The sequence below is a fragment of the Petromyzon marinus genome, chromosome 13 (assembly GCF_048934315.1).
Source record: "Petromyzon marinus isolate PM22_M1 ecotype Great Lakes invasive population chromosome 13, UKy_Petmar_22M1.pri1.0, whole genome shotgun sequence".
Classification (NCBI taxonomy): Eukaryota; Metazoa; Chordata; class Hyperoartia; order Petromyzontiformes; family Petromyzontidae; genus Petromyzon; species Petromyzon marinus.
In genome coordinates, this window is record NC_133679.1 from 908,993 (window position 1) to 927,557 (window position 18,565).

The 18,565-nt window shown below is 53.1% G+C and overlaps 1 protein-coding gene across 1 annotated transcript; it reads left to right on the plus strand.

Moving 5' to 3' along the window:
* The first annotated feature begins 4,645 nt into the window (after positions 1–4,645).
* On the plus strand, positions 4,646–16,579 carry LOC116942187 (betaine--homocysteine S-methyltransferase 1-like). Its single transcript, XM_032953816.2, has 8 exons — positions 4,646–5,117; positions 9,095–9,227; positions 10,935–11,053; positions 11,452–11,643; positions 12,470–12,617; positions 13,196–13,378; positions 14,845–15,073; positions 16,114–16,579. Exons 1-8 carry the CDS (start codon positions 5,076–5,078, stop codon positions 16,304–16,306), a joined length of 1,239 nt encoding a protein of 412 aa, XP_032809707.2. The 5' UTR covers positions 4,646–5,075; the 3' UTR covers positions 16,307–16,579.
* Positions 16,580–18,565: the final 1,986 nt, after the last annotated feature.

The following is an 18,565-nucleotide window of genomic DNA, read 5'->3' on the forward strand; positions in this document are numbered from 1 at the left end:
GTGCCAGGCCATGTGCACCTTGAGGCCGCGTGAAGTGTCGAACGCCCGCGGGCAGGAGGTCACGGGGCAGACCCAGGTGCCACGGGTCGACTGACTAAGATGACTGACTGATGCACCACCTGTGCCCCCTACTAAGCCAACCTGCTGTGCTTTAGCCACCTGGCGCTCCGCTCGTTGTTGTGAGCGTCGCTCCTCCGCCCTCCGTTTTTGTTGGAGGGCGACTACCTCCAACTGCCCAGTAGCGCCCTTCACTAGCCTCCTCCACAGAGGCCAATCTTGACACCGCTGGTACCAGTCGTTGGCAAGTCCACTCAGCTCCACGTCCTCCTGTACAACATCACTCCATCTCTTCTCTAGCCCGTGCCGCGCCCGCTTAGCCCCCTCGATCCGGTCTAACAAAAGCTGTTTCGGCACGCGGTGGTTGGGCATGCGGGCTACATGACCCAGCCAACGCAGCCTTGCCTGCCGGAGGAGCTCACCGATGGGACCTTGCCCAGATCTTTCAAGGATTTGTGAGCTCCTCACACAATCCAGCCTGGTTAAACCCAGGATGGATCATAGGCAGGCTAGCCTAAATGTTTCTAACCGGCGAAGATATTCCATTAGGGGGGTCCACGTTTCGCAAGCGTAGAGAAGGGAGGGAATGATCGTGGCCGAGAAGACCTGAAGCTTAGTGCGGAGCGACAGACCAGGTAGCTTCCACACAGCGTTACGCAACCGATGAAAAGATATTGCCGCTCGACTGATTCGGAGTGAGACCTCTGCTGTTAAACTGGAGCCGGTCATAAGCACACTGCCCAGGTAAGGGAAACTCTCCACTCTCCCCACAACTACCCCATCATCGATTGGGAGTTGTGGGGGTGGAGTGTCCGATGGTACAAAATACCCAGGCAGGTGCTTAGTTTTGGTGGCGCTGATGGTAAGGCCCCATCTCTTAGTGGCATGCTCCAGTCTCAGCAGCAGCGTCTCCAACTCTTTTTTTGAATGAGCAGCTATTACCAAATCATCGGCATACATAACGTGGTTGAGCAATAGGGAGCCATCCCTTGACTGCACCCGGGTATCGATCAGCCTCCCATTATATCTGTACCATATGGAGATTCCCCCGGTACAGCTATTGAAGGCTTCACGAACTACGTGGTCAAAATAGATGTTAAATAATGTGGGAGCCAGTAGACATCCCTGTCGCACCCCAAGGTGTACAGGGAATGGCTCTGACTCCCGGCCACGTAGTTTTACCCGGGCCCGCTCACCTTCATGAAGGTCCTTAATGATCGTGAGCAGAGGGTCAGGTACTCCAAAAGCACGAAGAACAACCCAGAGCCCGGGCCTACTGATGGTATCATAGGCTTTGACCAGGTCAATAAAGCAGAGATGTAGGTCTTGCTGTAATTCCCTATACCTCTGCTGTAGCAGACGGACAGAAAATATGGCATCTGTGCAGGACCGCCCTTTCCTGAAATCGCATTGGGGCTCCGCAAGCCTCTCCTCAGCGTTCCTGGCAAGGCGATGTTGAATAATCCTTGCCAGGACCTTTCCCGGCACACTGAACACACACACACGTGCACACACACACGTGCACACACACACACACACGTGCACACACACACACGTGCACACACACACACGTGCACACACACACACGTGCACACACACACACGTGCACACACACACACGTGCACACACACACACGTGCACACACACACACGTGCACACACACACACGCACACACGCACACGTGCACACACACACACACGCACACACGCACACGTGCACACACACACACATGCGCACACTGCCAGCTCATTCTTAACGCGAATCGGCTCCATTCACGCATAGAGCGTCAATTGCTCAGCGCGGCACGTGGGACGTGCTTAACAATTATCGGTCGCGTGCAGCGTGAAACAAGTGCATTTGTATTTGAATGGTGAGTAAATTGGTGAACGCGGATAGACGTAGCGTAGCGTGTCGCAAGCAGTGGCGTTTGGTAAAGTCTGCGCCTGGGTGTCCAGGTTCACAGCTTCTATCTTACAGATGTAAACTCTCCAAAGCGATGGCAAGACGATGCAGAAGACATCGATGAATTGTCTGCTTCAATGTTGTGTTGCTCATATTCTCCACAACGACGCTTACGATGTGTTGTGTATGATAAGGTTTTGGCTATAAGCATATTGCAGTTCACCAGAATTAGTTCACCAGCAAGCTTGAGTCGGCTGATGATGAGACGCTGAATGTCAAAATTGATCCAGAGTGAATCTTGACTTTAAGCTTTCGTGACTGCAGGAATTCATATTCTTTGGGTCTTTCGGTAGAGTCACGTAGTCGTCGTCGTCGTCGTGGTGGTGAGGGTGGTGGTGAGGGTGGTGGTGGTGAGGGTCATGACGATGACCACGACGCTGCGGATGCCCTCTGAGCGGTCTCGGGCTCCAACCCCTCGTGCGCGCCGCCAATCAGACGCGGCGCGCGCGCGGCACACCCCCCCCTCCTCACCCCTCCTCTCCCTGCCGCTCTCCCTCGGAAAGCTCCTGACGAGGCTGAAATTCATTGACTGACTTGCGAGAGGGGGGGGGAGGTGAATACACGTGGCAACACAATACAATCCGACAACTCATGGTGACATTAAACAAAACATCACCGGTAATGTTGTTGACATCCCCCCGTACCGCCTATTAGCACGGTTGGCTACGTACGGTGCGAAAGAAGTTCAACGTACACGCATTGTTTAACACTGCAGCAGCCGCGAGTTGAATGATGAGGGTGATGATGAAGTTGTTGTTCTGAGATGGCGGAAATAAATCGTGGCGACGATGTTTAGGGATGATAAAGGTGATGCGGTAATATTTGATGATGATTTAATGTTTGTAATGCCGTTTGAAATGATTTGAGAATGATGATGACAGAATGATATCGAGGGTTATGATATGAGAATGATGGTGGCGATGTGACCATCATCCCAAGGTATATATTTATATTTATTAATGATGTAAATAAACGACACTCGGAGCTCCGGTGAGTACAACCGCGAGTCCATGCGAGCGAGCGAGCGAGCGCTCGGACAAACTCCGCTCGCACGCGGGAAGGACATTGCAGACTCGACGTTTTGTGGGCGAGATCGCGAAAATGTTGATGTGTTGTTAAACCCGCCACCACTCGACACAGCACACCGGTGTGTTACAATTCGAGTCCGACGTTTCGGTGGTGATTACAACCAGCTTCATCAAAGCGAGCATTGTGACGATAATCAAAATGGTGAAGCAGTCTTCCTGTTTCGGTCTAAAACAAGATTCTTAAACAACGTTAAAATAACATTCCTACATCCACAGATGTGTATTCAAGAGCCCACTTGCTCTACTGCCATCTCATGGACGCCTCGTATCCCGGGCCAGATTAATTTGGAGTGTCTGCATCTCTGCGTGATCCACCAACCCTTGCACACAAAGTGTCCTCTGTGTGGTGGGTCACGGCGGGTTGCGTGCCCCTCTCTCGATTCCTTACACTGCGCCCATCGGTTGTGCGCCGTACAAGTCTGCGTCGAGCTTGCACCCATCATCCTCCAGAGAGGGTCCTTGTTCATTGCATCTGGCAGTTTACCAGCATTGATTCAGGCAAACGTGACACTGCTGATGAGACGGTGAATGTCGAAACGGGTCCAGAGGTGCGCTCGTACTGGGTCAATGCCGCTGGAATGACGCACTCTTACTGGGTTGTTGATTAAAAAAAAAACACTTTGCACGCCTATCGTGTTGTTGTATTGTTTGTTGTTGTATTGTTTGTTGTTGTAGTGTTGTTGTATTGTTTGTTGTTGTATTGTTGTTGTATTGTTGTATTGTTTGTTGTTGTATTGTTTGGTGTATTGTTTTTGTATTGTTGTATTGTTGTTGTATTGTTGTTGTATTGTTTGTTGTTGTAACTTTCTGACCCGCCCCTACTGGACATCTGTGAAAAAAAGCTTCCTAGCTCATCGGATTCCTCCAGGATAAATAACGACTCCGATTCCGCAGTTCAGCGCGCTAACCGCTACACTGCCGCTCCCCGCGAATCTCCAACCACGGCGACAACAATCACCCAGCTCGGGACCGACAGCGCAGCAACCACCACCACCACCCGTTCCCACAACCACCCGCTCCCACCACCACCACCACCCGCTCCCACCACCACCACCACCACCCGCTCCCACCACCACCACCACCCGCTCCCACCACCCGCTCCCACCACCACCACCACCCGCTCCCACCACCACCACCCGCTCCCACCACCACCCGTTCCCACCACCACCACCACCCGTTCCCACCACCACCACCACCACCCGCTCCCACCACCACCACCACCACCCGCTCCCACCACCACCACCCGCTCCCACCACCCGCTCCCACCACCACCACCACCCGCTCCCACCACCACCACCCGCTCCCACCACCACCACCCGTTCCCACCACCACCACCCGCTCCCACCAACCCTGCGGCCGCTCATCTCAAGGTCGCGCGGAAGGACCAAACTTTGTTTTGTGTGTCTGCCTGTTTGTTTGTTCCTCTGCTGGCAAACACCGGCGACGATACCGCGCCGCTCCGCCTCTCGGGCAGGCTGCCCCTTCCACGGCGGCGCTCCGTATTTAAGTCCGCGTTGACGAAGCCGAGGAGTTCACCTTCCCACAGCTGTCCCTGCTCGCCGCCTGCGTGCTGCCCCTCGTGCTGCCCGCGTGCTGCCCGCGTGCTGCCTGCGTGCTGCCCTCGTGCTGCCCGCGTGCTGCCCCCGTGCTGCCCGCGTGCTGTCCACGTGCTGCCCCCGTGCTGCCCGCGTGCTGCCCGCGTGCTGCCCCTCGTGCTGCCCGCGTGCTGCCCCTCGTGCTGCCCGCGTGCTGCCCCCGTGCTGCCCGCGTGCTGCCCGCGTGCTGCCCCCGTGCTGCCCTCGTGCTGCCCCCGTGCTGCCCGCGTGCTGCCCCTCGTGCTGCCCGCGTGCTGCCCCTCGTGCTGCCCGCGTGCTGCCCCTCGTGCTGCCCGCGTGCTGTCCACGTGCTGCCCGCGTGCTGCCTCCGTGCTGCCCGCGTGCTGCCCCCTGAATCCAGCGGAGAGGCGTCATGTCCACCTCGTCGAGAAAGACGAAACCCCCCGCCAAGAAGGTACCGCTGTGTGAATGTCCGCCCGAGTGTTGACCGAATGCCCAGAGCGTGCCACGCGCGTGGTGGGGAGTGCACGGGGGAGTGAGGCGTGAGAGGGGGGCAACCTTACCTTCGAGAAAGACGAAGCCAATTCCGATGGCAAGGGCCAAACTCTCCAAGGGAGAAGAACGAGCATCCAGGTGCTGCTGCACTGAGGTTTCTTAATGTATCGACCCCAGACACACCATGGATCTCTGAGCCCACCTTGGCTGGGATTTGAACTTCCTCGCGAATGAGAGTCCGGCCTCGTCCCAGACAAACCACATTCACGAGCGGATGGAGACCACGTGTAGGTGTTTCTTCTTACGTGGAATTAACCTCGCGATGCATTTTATTTTAAATTCGCGAATGAATTTGCGACAAGTGACGAGCGACCGGCGCTGTGGGGGCCACACCGCGGCGTGACGGCCCTTCATGCCTTCATTCATGCCTTCATTCATTCATTCAATCGCCCTTCAGCCGCAAATTCGAAGCAGAAGTTAACCGTTTTAAAAGGAGGGAGTTGCGTGTATGCACGTACGTTGAACTTACGTCGCACCGTACGTACCCAACCTTTACATTATGAGACCTCCTTTGCCAGAAACAAGATATAGGAATAGGTTTTACCCTTTTAACTGGCACAAAAACTGACACCTTTATTCAAGGCATCATGTTTGCAATAACCACAACACAAGCAGTCAAAATGCAAACAAAAAAGACAACTCTGATAATAATATGCACTGTCCTTGAATTTGATTTGTCCACACCCGAGACAGCTTTTCTTAGAGCCTAGTCTCCATTGGTGTTGGACCAGAAGACGCCAAAAGGCGTACAACTCAAAAACAGCGCACTATCAGATTATTGAGGGCTCGGGGTGAGCATTTACATTATGAGACCTCCTATATCTTGTTTCTGGCAAAGGAGGTCTCATAATGTAAATGCTGACCCCGAGCCCTCAAAACTCTGATAGTGCGCTGTTTTTGAGTTGTACGCCTTTTGGCGTCTTCTGGTCCTACACCAATGGAGACTAGGCTCTAAGAAAAGCTGTCTCGCGTGTTGACCAATCAAATTCAAGGACAGTGCATATTATTAGCAGAGTTGTCTTTTTTGTTTGCATTTTGACTGCTTGTGTTGTGGTTATTGCAAACATGATGCCTTGAATAAAGGTGTCAGTTTTTGTGCCAGTTAAAAGGGTAAAACCTATTCCTGTAGCCAACCTTGCTGACCACCACAGGGTCACTGGTGCCGTTCTGAAGCGCCGCGCGTGACATCCCCCCGTGTGCGCACGTGCTCAGCGCCGAACATGAGCAGCTGCCCATTGCCCCGTGGGCTCCTCTCGAGGTCTCCCGTTGCACTCGAGAGCACTTCTCACGGTGCAGTTCTCACGGTGCACTTCTCACGGTGCACATCTCACGGTGCACATCTCACGGTGCACATCTCACGGTGCACTTCTCACGGTGCACGTCTCACGGCATGTAAGATAATAAATATTGTACTGGAGCGTCAACCGTTCTCATCAATAATCCCGCCATGGGAAGGTAGAATTTCCAGGGTTGCCAACAGAGTTGTGTGAACACCCCGTTGCTTGCTGTGTGATCAGAGACACACTGACACAGCCTTGGATGCAAACACTGCACGGGTCTGCTTTATGTGTTTAATTTGTTGTCCTTCCCCGCACCTCCGATTAGCAAGGTTGGCTACGTACGGTGCGAAAGAATTTCAGAATACGCACACGCGTCAACAATTATGGCATCGGGTTTTTAAAGCGGTGCGGAAGAGGTGGCGCGGTATGCATTTAAAACAAATACACAGTACCACGTAGCGGCATTACATGTAGTCCATTCAAACTACACAGCGTAACGTCTCGTGAGATCAGTGTGTGTCACAGAGACTACCCAGCTGCGTTCTAGCGCGTTTAAACTCTGCGCTAGACATTGCGCTGACCTTGCCGGCATGTCAAACCGCCTGTCCCGTCTCTTGCCGCGATGCGAACCGCCCACCTATGGCCACTGTTGGCAACAGGGTCGCCGCCCTGTTTGGGTTTGACTCGAACATTCCGAGAGTTGGCGTCCGCGTTCGGGTGGCAGGGATTCCTTTGTATCGAGATCTGGTGCCGTGTGTCGCCGCTGTGTTAAACTTCACTGCGGTGTACAACGCACGGCAGTTTTGACAACGGACCTCGTCATGAGAAATGTGTCTGTGGGTCCGGTCTGCAGTCTGAAAAGTGGCGTCTTGGAGCTGGTAACACAAACTTTAACACGGATCCTCGGCCGCTAATCCACGCGAGGCTCACGGGAAATGCTGACAAATCCATAACCCTAACCTCGAGAAGCCCAGCTGGCACGTGAGTTTAGGTTTGGGGAGTCGGAGCGGGCATTCTGAGCGAAGTCGAGGGTGGACGCCCCGTTCGCTGTTACGCAAGGCGAGTGTCTTGGTCCGAGCAAGGCTGAACGAGAGCTTTCGGGGTTTGCCATCCTCCTTTCTCCCTGGGTTGGGACATCGTTGACATCAGATTTACCAAATAAAAGAAGCCTTAGATTTGAGCACTGGCGATCTCTTATGATGATATTGTTATGGTATCTGTATTATGTTGGCCTTTTTTTGCACCGTACGTAGCCAACCATGCTAATCGGAGGTGCGTATGTGACATGGATTAAGAATGACAACCTGCACGGAGTGTCCCTAATCATGGCCCTGACGGTGCTGGTCAGCTTGGGGAATTCATTGCGATCCCATTGATCTCTCATTTGGAGTCTCTGAGTTTAAACCTTTCTTCTTTTTACAGAAAATCAATAATTCCATGCCATTCGAGGTTTCTAAGATGCCAGCCGTGCTTTATAGGCACATGATGAGTAGGCATGAAATGATGCGTGTCCCGTTTAATAGTCGTCTCGTTTGTTTAGTCACATTTATGATATGATCCGGAAGGTAAAATAAAAATGTGTATCAAACATCACAAATAATCCACGGCCACGTGGAAGATCCGATGCTTGTATTGTCCTCACGAGACTCATGTGTGAACGAACCCTGCGTGCATGACAGTAGCCCTTGTGATAAATGAATCGATGCGTGCGTCGTGAGCGTAACAATCAGTGCACGTGCATTCATTAGCATTTCTATTTTACATATTTTACTCGGAATATCCCTTGAGATGGAACCATCTGCTTTGTTATCATTGCCCGGGGTGTGTTCATCGACACCTACACGGCAAACACTTAATGACACGGATGCAAGCAAAATGTTTCAGTTTATTTATTAGGTATAGCCCTGTGAGCCACGCGCCTCTTGAATCGGGTGCAACCGCAACAAACAAAAACAAAAACATGAACAAGAAACATCTTAAAGTGACGACGCGCAACAGAAAAATCCAGGAAACAAACAGCAAAGTCTTCCAGAAAAAGCACCGTATATGAACGCTGTGTGCAAAAATCCCAGTAGGATGCAAGTCACACAATAACAACCATAAGACAATTTAGATTAAAGTTATCAGTCTAACTCTGTACTACAACAAACAAATATGGCTAAACCAAAACTTTTTCGAAATCACCAAAATAAAGCTATAAGAATAATGTAACAGTGATCATAGGAACTGTGATTCAAATTTAACAATAAACGATATACATAACATGTACGACCAAACTTTTCAGCCATAGCTGGCTGCATGAGTGACTTCACAACAGCAGTAGTATCAGTAGGAGTATCAAACATTTTGCAATGCACCTTTATAGATCAGCACACTATAATCAAAACTCAATATCATACTTTGCAGCGGTCATCTGGAGCGATACATTTGATTTCGGGCCACTGAAGAGCAGTGGCAGCTAGGGGTGTACAACTCCTCTAGAGCAGTTTTGAGTGAAGATCTCACAGGTAGTGTGAACATCTTTAACTTATGCAGTTTGCATTTACACAAAATTCACATTCAGTCCTCTGCCTCCGCCCTCCCCTCCGCCCCACAGGGCATCCTGGAGCGGCTGAATGCTGGGGAGGTGCTGATCGGTGATGGGGGCTTCGTGTTCGCGCTGGAGAAGAGGGGCTACGTGAAGGCCGGGCCCTGGACCCCGGAGGCGACCGTCGAGTACCCCGAGGCCGGTGCGCGCCCTCCCCCTCTCCCTCCGCTCCCTCTCCCTCGCCCCCTCCCTCTCCCTCCCTCGCCCTCTCCCTCGCCCTCCCTCTCTCGCCCTCTCCCTCGCCCTCCCTCTCTCGCCCTCTCCCTCCCTCGCCCTCGCCCTTCCTCTCCCTCGCCCCCTCCCCTCCCTCTCCCTCCCTCGCCCTCTCCCTCCCTCGCCCTCCCTCTCTCTCGCCCTCCCTCGACCTCTCCCTCGCCCTCCCTCGCGCAGCCCTCAGCTATTCACCGTTGACAGGCGCCTGCCGAGAGTGCAGGTGACGACGCACGGGCGATCGATTCCCTCTCGGGGTCGCCACCTTTTCCAACGTAGACCAAAGCCCAGACGTATTCCTCGGCCAGCCAAGGTCGATCAGAAGTGCGCAGTTTTGCTGAGTTAACCCAGAACAACGAGTGTCAATGCTCGGGCACACGTCCCTATCCAACCTGTGCAGGTGGCAACACTATTCACTCCTGTGGAGTCGCTGTGCTGCGAAATACCTCCACAGGCCAACACTGGTGGCACCTCCAGGTGGCCTGGTGGCACCTCCAGGTGGCCTGGTGGCACCTCCAGGTGGCCTGGTGGCACCTCCAGGTGGCCTGGTGGCACCTCCAGGTGGCCTGGTGGCCCCTCCAAGTGGCCTGGTGGCACCTCCAGGTGGCCTGGTGGCACCTCCAGGTGGCCTGGTGACACCTCCAGGTGGCCTGGTGGCACCTCCAGGTGGCCTGGTGGCACCTCCAGGTGGCCTGGTGACACCTCCAGGTGGCCTGGTGACACCTCCAGGTGGCCTAGTGGCACCTCCAGGTGGCCTGGTGGTACCTCCAGGTGGCCTGGTGACACCTCCAGTTGACCTGGTGACACCTCCAGGTGGCCTGGTGGCACCTCCAGGTGGCCTGGTGACACCTGCAGGTGACCTGGTGACACCTGCAGGTGACCTGGTGGTACCTCCAGGTGGCCTGGTGGCACCTTCAGGTGGCCTGGTGACACCTCCAGGTGGCCTGGCGGCACCTCCAGGTGGCCTGGTGGCACTGGGGTTTCATCGTGGAAATGTCAGTGCATGATGAATGTCGCCACTTCTCTATATTTAACTGGGTCAGCCCGGAAATTGGCGTCTGTGTTCAGGAGGCAGGAATTGATTTTAATTGAGAGCCGCTATCATAATTGTGTTGAACAGTATTGTAGTCGACATCTGCGGGGGGGAGGGGGTGGAGCGGGGGCTGGAATTGGCACAGCGCCAACAGCGCCTAAATCCTGGGTTGAAGTGTCAGTCACTGCCTGTGATGTAATGGGGTTCTCACGTGTCGCGAGTAGATGGTCTCAGCCTGGTCACCATTGAGTGCACAAGAGAGCATTACACTACATTTGGTCTGTTACACAAGCGACATGTTCCAGCTCTGAGAACTAAAATAAATGGTCATTATTATCTATCGCAGTCATTCAGCGACCAAGGCTTTCTCTGAATCCCACGAACTTTACAGCCGCAGCTGCGTGGCCCAAAGTCGCCTCCAGAGAATTCGGATGAAACTCATGGCGGGCGGGTTCACACGACGGTCAAATCCAGGGCAGACCCTTCACGATTGTCACAGCGGCTCTTCACTCGGGCGTCTCAGAGTTCGCAGAGGGAGCTGGAGAGGCAGTTCTGCTTTGACCACGATCGTTTCATCCATGACACGCTGCACTTCGTCTGTTGCAGTGAGGCAGCTGCACAACGAGTTCCTGCGAGCTGGCGCCGACGTGATGCAGACCTTCACGTTCTACGCCAGCGAGGACAAGCTTGAGAACCGTGGCAACTACGTGACCAAGAAGATCTCCGTGCGTACTGGGTGGCCGGGTTCTGCTCCTTTTGCCCTTAAACCCTTTGAGGTCATGATGTACGCTTCAAATGCCGTCTAAATGTACAAGTTACAAAAATACGAACCTAACGTTGTCAAGTTTTCATCCTCCCCAACCACAGCAATATTAAATGTAAGCAGAGTCCAGTCAAATAACTAACATGTTGCATCTGCATGGAGTTTAGCGTGTGTAACGTGCAGTGTGCACCCAGATATTGCGTTTGTTTCAGCTGCTGTTTGCGATTTAATGTTCACAAATCGGCCATTGACCCTGGTGGTTGAGCCTCAATAGCACGGAGGCTCAACAGCACTAGAGTTGAGCGTCGTGAGCGTCGCGAGCGAGTGAGCGAGCGAGAGTTCTCGCTGTCGGCCTCTCAGAGTGCGAAGGTGAACGAGGCGGCGTGCGAACTCGCCCTGGAGGCCGTCTCGGGCACGGCGGCCCTGGTGGCCGGCGGGGTGAGCCAGACGCCGTCCTACCTGAGCAACAAGAGCGAGACCCACGTCAAGGCCATCTTCCGGCAGCAGCTGGAAGTCTTCGTCCGCAAGCAGGTCGACTTCCTCATCGCCGAGGTGGGCGACGCGACGCGTCTCTGACGACTTCGCCGGGGAAGGACAAACTTGACGTTGCGTAACGCTCCTTTGGCCTGCCAGCCTTCCGGCACAATGCGTTGCTTCAACAGGGCAAACTCGGGTGGTTGTATTCGCACAGTGCTACGCTCGGTACTCTGTATTCTACACTGTTTGTGATGCTCTGTGTGGTGTGACACGTCTGTCGATGTAGCACTTTGGAGGCAAAGGTTGGTTGACCACATATAGATGTGTCTATGTTAATGCATTGCTATCAATGTATTAACATACAAGCCCTGACAAAATGATTTAAATACATCCCATTGCCAATTTGGTAGATTTTTTGAGGTCACATTGGCTAATTTCTGTCAAAGATTGAACTATAAATGACCATTGCTCCGCACATCACAGAACAAGACGGTCACCTTCTTGTGCCACTGAAGATGATCGTCCCCACCACAGCAGTGGCTCCCAACATTTCTTATGGATTTGCAGACCACTCTCCACCCGTGAAATACCACGCACCCAAACCCCCCCCCCCACCTCGTTTTCAGAACGACAATAACTGAACACAGCGACAGCCGCAACGGCTCCGCACGGCCACCTCCTGCGGCCTGGCCGAGTCCGCGGCAGTGCGGCCGCGAGTGGCGGGCTGGGCACGGCCCCTCCAGGGGGGAGCCGCCACGCGCGGGGCTCGCGCGCGGAACTCGCGCGCGGGGCTCGCGCGCGGGGTTCACGGGCGGGGCTCCCGGGCGGGGCTCGCGCGCGGGGCTCGCGCGCGGGGCTCACGCGCGGGGCTCACGCGCGCGCACGCCGTGCGAGTGCGCAGTACTTTGAGCACGTGGAGGAGGCGGTGTGGGCCGTGCAGACGCTCAAGGAGACGGGGATGCCCGTGGCCGCCACCATGTGCATCGGGCCCGAGGGCGACCTGCACGGCGTGTCCGCTGGCCAGTGCGCGGTTCAGCTCGTCAAGGCTGGTGCGTGCGTGTGTGCGTGCGTGCACACCCCTGAAAATCTCCACTGCATGGTCACATCTCCAAGGCTATCCTACCATATTATTTTCTGAATTTTCAAGTTACTTAGCAATAATTACCAACGATTAACCATGCCTGTGACGAAATCCTAGCATCATCTGAAACCACATCTCAGTAAACATGCGACGTTGGCCCAACGTTGCATGATTATCGTGAAAAACTCGAAAGGTCACAAGCCTCATTGTAGTTGCTTGGTGAAAATTCCTGCTGTCAGCCGACAACAGCAACAACAATCGTCATTCCCCGGGTGCACTTTGGGACCATCGCTTGAAGGGTGGAGGGCCCACTGGCGGAAGGTAACGGGAACGGGACACACCCAGGTGCCAATTTATCCGCCAGCGCTCTGCTCGTTGTTGTGAGCCGTCTGAGCCACGCGGTAACACGTATATATGTAAGTATGTTGAACTTCTTTCGCACCGTACGTAACCAACACAAAAACACACAGACATTACCCCCCCCTCCCCCACGTGTGAACGCGACGCCACTAACAAACCGGGCGCACGCTCGTGTCTCCCCCACAGGGGCCGACATCGTGGGTGTGAACTGCCACTTTGACCCCAGCACTTCCCTGCGCACCGTGAAGCTGATGAAGGAGGCTCTGCAGGCGGCTGGGCTCAAGGCGCACCTCATGACGCAGCCGCTGGGCTTCCATACGCCCGACTGCAACAAGCAGGGCTTCATTGACCTGCCCGAGTTCCCCTTTGGTGCGCCACACACTCGTGGGGCGCCCGCCGTCGGCAAACTCTCTCTGTCTCTCTCTCTCGCACAACAGCACCACCAGCTGCTCAGCACACTCTCTCTGTCTCTCTCTCTCTCGCACAACAGCACCACCAGCTGCTAGGCACTCTGTCTCTCTCTCTCTCTCGCACAACAGCACCAGCAGCTGCTAGGCACTCTCTCTCTGTCTCTCTCTCTCTCGCACAACAGCACCATCAGCTGCTAGGCACTCTCTCTCTCTCTCTGTCTCTCTCGCACAACAGCACCACCAGCTGCTAGGCACTCTCTCTCTGTCTCTCTCTCTCTCGCACAACAGCACCACCAGCTGCTAGGCACTCTCTCTCTCTGTCTCTCTCGCCCAACAGCACCATCAGCTGCTAGGCACTCTCTCTCTGTCTCTCTCGCACAACAGCACCATCAGCTGCTCGGCACTCTCTTTGTCTCTCTCGCACAACAGCACCATCAGCTGCTCAGCACACTCTCTCTGTCTCTCTCTCTCGCACAACAGCACCACCAGCTGCTAGGCACTCTCTCTCTCTCTCGCACAACAGCACCATCAGCTGCTCGGCACGCTCAGCGCGGCCGCTCAGCGCCGAGGGAGCGCCCATGCTGTCGAGACAGCAGCGCGAGTTGACGAATGTGTCGAGTTGTTGTTTTCGTTATTTGCGCTTATGCGCCGCTGCAGTCGCAGCATCGCCAAATCACTTGTTTAATTTTGCAGGAAAGGGTCGATATGGTAAATGGATTATTGAATCCATCTTGCATGGCCTTTTAAAAGTTATCCCTTCGTATGTGTGGGTTTCCTCCAGGTAAACTTGTTCCTTCCACATGCAAAACACTTGAGAGTCAGGGAGGCTAATAATATCACATTATTATAATTATTACTTTGTTTCTTCCCATGCTTATATGAGCACTGAGCAGGGTACGTCTCCATCGGGAGCCCTGAAACAGAATGGAAATTCCACATTCCTGATAAATATGAAAGTCAGCAATCATCACATTTAGGTGAAGGGCTTTTCAGATGTTCCTTGGACTGGGGACACAGGGTCACGAACCCAACTCAGCACCACCACAACAACAACAACCGCCGTTCACCACTAAGTGGCATTGGCGTCAACGCAGCGTTTGTGCCAGGCTAGATGCACTTTAAGGCCACGTGAAGTGTCGAAGGCCCGCTGGCAGGAGGTCACATAGCAGACTCAAGTGCCATGGGTTGACTGACTGAGATGACTGACAAACGCACCAACTGCGCTCCCCAACTGTGCCAACTTTCTGCGTTTTAGCACCATGAGCATGGACAAACATCCCCCGTGTCGCCTGAACAGAACTGTTGGGTCAAGTGCCGTTAGCGAGCGGCACCTATGAAGAAGACACCACACGCGCACACGGTTCGGAGTCGCGTCGACATTGCTCGACGCTCGTGCCGTGTCGCCCCCCCCCCATGCACCTCCAGCGTTGGAGCCGCGGATATGCACTCGCTGGGAGATGCACAGGTACGCGCGCGAGGCGTACGCGCTGGGCGTGCGCTACATCGGGGGCTGCTGCGGGTTCGAAGCGTACCACGTGCGCGCCATGGCCGAGGAGCTCGCCGTGGAGCGCGGAAGGCTGCCCGCTGCGTCGGAGAAGCATGACAGCTGGGGCGCTGGGCTCGGCATGCACACCAAGCCCTGGGTTCGCGCCAGGTATGCGACTCGCGGGGATCGCGATGTTGTTGTGTTTGTCGTGGAGGAATCCCGATGCGCTGTGAAGCTCTTGTTTCACAGATGTCCGTTGAGGGGCACGGGGTCAGAACGTCTGCTGGACATCGGTGAAAAAAAGAGCTTTATAGCTCATCGGATTCCTCCAGTATCAATACATAGTCAGATTACATCACCAATACAAAACACGATAGGAGTGCAGAGCAAAGGCAATATAAACAAATAACTTACAAAACATTTGTATAGATACAACTTTATATATATTGTTTGATCTTACCAGGAAAGCCCCACTGTGCTATTAGCTTCTTTTTCAGAAGCGACCTAACAATCACAAACGATAGCTCGACAAAGTGGCTTAACATGTTGAACTTCATTCGCACCATACGTAGCCAACCGTGCTAGTCGGAGGTGCGGGTGAAGGCCAATGAACTCAACACACGAAGCTCACAGGCGATTCTCACCCGTCACAACCTCTGGTTATTGATCACACGATTCACACCGACATGGCTTTGCTGCCGTGTTCTTTGCCGAGAGGTGCCTGTGCATTCAAACGGTGGCCTTTGTTAATCGCTGGTCGGTGCCCGCGAATCAAGTCTCCCGTGGCACACGTGTGTGCATTTGTGTGTAGCACCTCCCCCACATGGCACATCACCGCATAGTTCAAGGTTTAAACTGAATGGGCCTCTGAATCCACTTGGCAGTGTCTCCCACCGCTTGTTAGGCCAGGCCAGAAGAGAGGTTGGTCTGATTAGGTTGTTGCATCTTAAGGCGGATTATTGTTTTATTAAGTACTTAGAAAGGTACTTTTCAGTTTCCCATTGGACATTCATACACTGGTGGTTATTTGGGTTTTCAATTGCTTTATATGTACAGGACAAGCATGTGTGTGTATATTAAATTAAATATCCAGTACCCTTTATACCCAAGCAAAAGCTGACCGAGTTCCCCAAACGTTTATCTCAGCCGGATTCCCGTCGAACCGAGCCGGGCTGCCGCTCACGACCCGCGGTTGTTTTGTACCGCAGGGCCCGCAAGGACTACTGGGAGAAGCTAGAGCCATCCACGGGGCGTCCCTTCTCCTGCGCCTGCTCTCACCCCGATAGCTGGGGCATCACCAAGGGCCATGCGGACCTGGTGCAGCAGACAGACGCGACCACTGAGAACCAACTCAAGGCGCTGTTCACCTCGCAGAAGAGCAAGGGCAGCAAGACCGTCTAGTGCCTGCAGGGGACACGGCCTGGCGCTGCACACGCTCGCTCTGAAACCCTCTCCCCCCGTTACTCCTAACGCTCCCTCCACCGTCAATTCTCGCACACTTAATAATACCGCCACTTCTTCACACGTGATGCCGCTGCGAGAAAGCACGTGTAAATTAGAATGCATTAAAGTGCTACTGAATTTGACGCTGAAAATAATGGTGCTGTCTTTTCGCGTGGTGCGACGAGTGTTTGATTTCCTTCCCTAGAATGCATTAAAGTGCAATTGAATGTGCCGCTGAAAATATTGGTGCTGTCTTTTCGCGTGGTGCGATGAGTGTTCTATTTTGTTGCCTCGCCTCCCCCCCCGCATCCTCTCCGCGAGGGTTGCCCGCCACGACACCCGAGTCGAGCACCGGGCACGTGGACGCTTGGCACCACGCCACGTCCCGTCCGCTCTCACGTTGTAGAATGACATACACAAAACGAGCTGCACGTTCTTCCTTTTGCAGAAAGATGACACTTGAAGTCGAAGTAACGTGCAGCAGTATCTCTCGGCGCCGTTGTAATTGATTGGCTTGACGACATAAGCGAATGGTGCCAGAAAGATGCACGAACGACTTGAGCACATTGGCACAAGACGGAACGAAAGTGGAAACAAATCACGACACGTGCAGTGGACACCTACGGGCTATGTGCCCATGGATCGTGATGATGGTGATGAAGAATGACACTTTATTCATTTTGGCAAAGTATCCGGGGCAAACCGAACCGTAGTGTTGAGGGGCGGGGTGGTGGGAGGGGTTGGCGAAGTTCTTGAACGCAAACGACAGAACCGTCGAGCTGACATGAACGAAATACTGTCCTGTAGGAGCAATAAAAAATAAAAAGTTTTTATCACAACTCAACGCGAGTCCTGTAGGAGCAAGCGCGGATCACAGAAAGGGAAGCTCCACGCTGAGCAGCAGCCCGAGTGCGGCGTCACGGGGCCAGGTTGGAACCGCGTGCGAGGGAGTACATGAACGTGTATATGGAGAAGGGGGGTAAGGAGGGAGATTACTGACGTACAGATCTGGGAGAAATAGAAAGGGACGCGGAGGGAGGAGGGCAAAATAGAGGAATCGTGTTAACAAAAATCCTAGAAATAAAATGCAGGGTGCTTCAAAAACATGCGAACACTTACATGGCCATGATGGAAAAGAAAGAATGGACAATGCACTGTAACATAACAAATGTAATTTTTGATTTAAAGCTTGCGTGACTGCAGGGATTCATATTATTGGTTCTTTCGGTAAAGTCACGTAGAATGGAAACAAAGTAATAAAAATAAAACATAATAATTATTATGTTTAACCAAGAAGATGAATCCCTGCAGTCACGAAAGCTTTAAATCGAAATATTGTTTATTCTTTTTTATTTTGTTTCCCTTCTACGTGACTTTACCGAAAGAACAAAGAAAACACATGTAATGTTAATAGCTTCAAAAAGTCAAAGAGTCTCCCACTTGTTCGCCATCATTGCCAACACGCCTGGAATCTTCTCCAGGTGCTCCAGAGCCCGGAGGCAGCAGCACATTTATTGTGGTATCGTTGCAAATTCTCCGAAGTGTTAACATTGTTTTTGATCACCCTGTACCATACACGTGACACATGAACCACAGTGCTAACGTGGCTCTGCTGCCGCCCGTCCCCTCGACACGGCCTCCTCACGCACGCACCTCGTTTTAGACTCTTGTAGGAAGCTCGTTGAGCTGTTGGTACCGCACGAGACGAACTTGCATAGCCCTTGCCATGTGACGAACGCGATGGACGGACTTTAGGAACAAGGTTCACAACCGCAGGCGTTCAAGGATGCCAAGCAGAGGGAAGTTGTGATTGGTTCATGTGAGGCTCAAGAGCAGCGTGGGTCACCCAAAGGTGACCAAGAGCACAAAACACAGAAACGGGCATAGCAATGCAGCGCCGCAGAAGATATAAATAAAAAAGAACCAAATGGATCTCAGTAAAAAAAAAACACATCAACCGCATTACAGAAGGAATCGAAAACATTGGTTGATGTCAGAGGCAGGCTGTGCAAGATTCACTGTCATTAAATTTACACAAGATACAATGAAATTTTGATTTTAAGCTTTCGTGACTGCAGGGATTCATATTCTTGGTTCTTTCGGTAAAGTCACATAGAAGGGAAACAATAAAATAATAAAAATATAAAACAATAAAATTCTCACGACGTTTCGACTGCAACACAAGCAACCATCATTAGGTGTGAAAATCACAGCAAG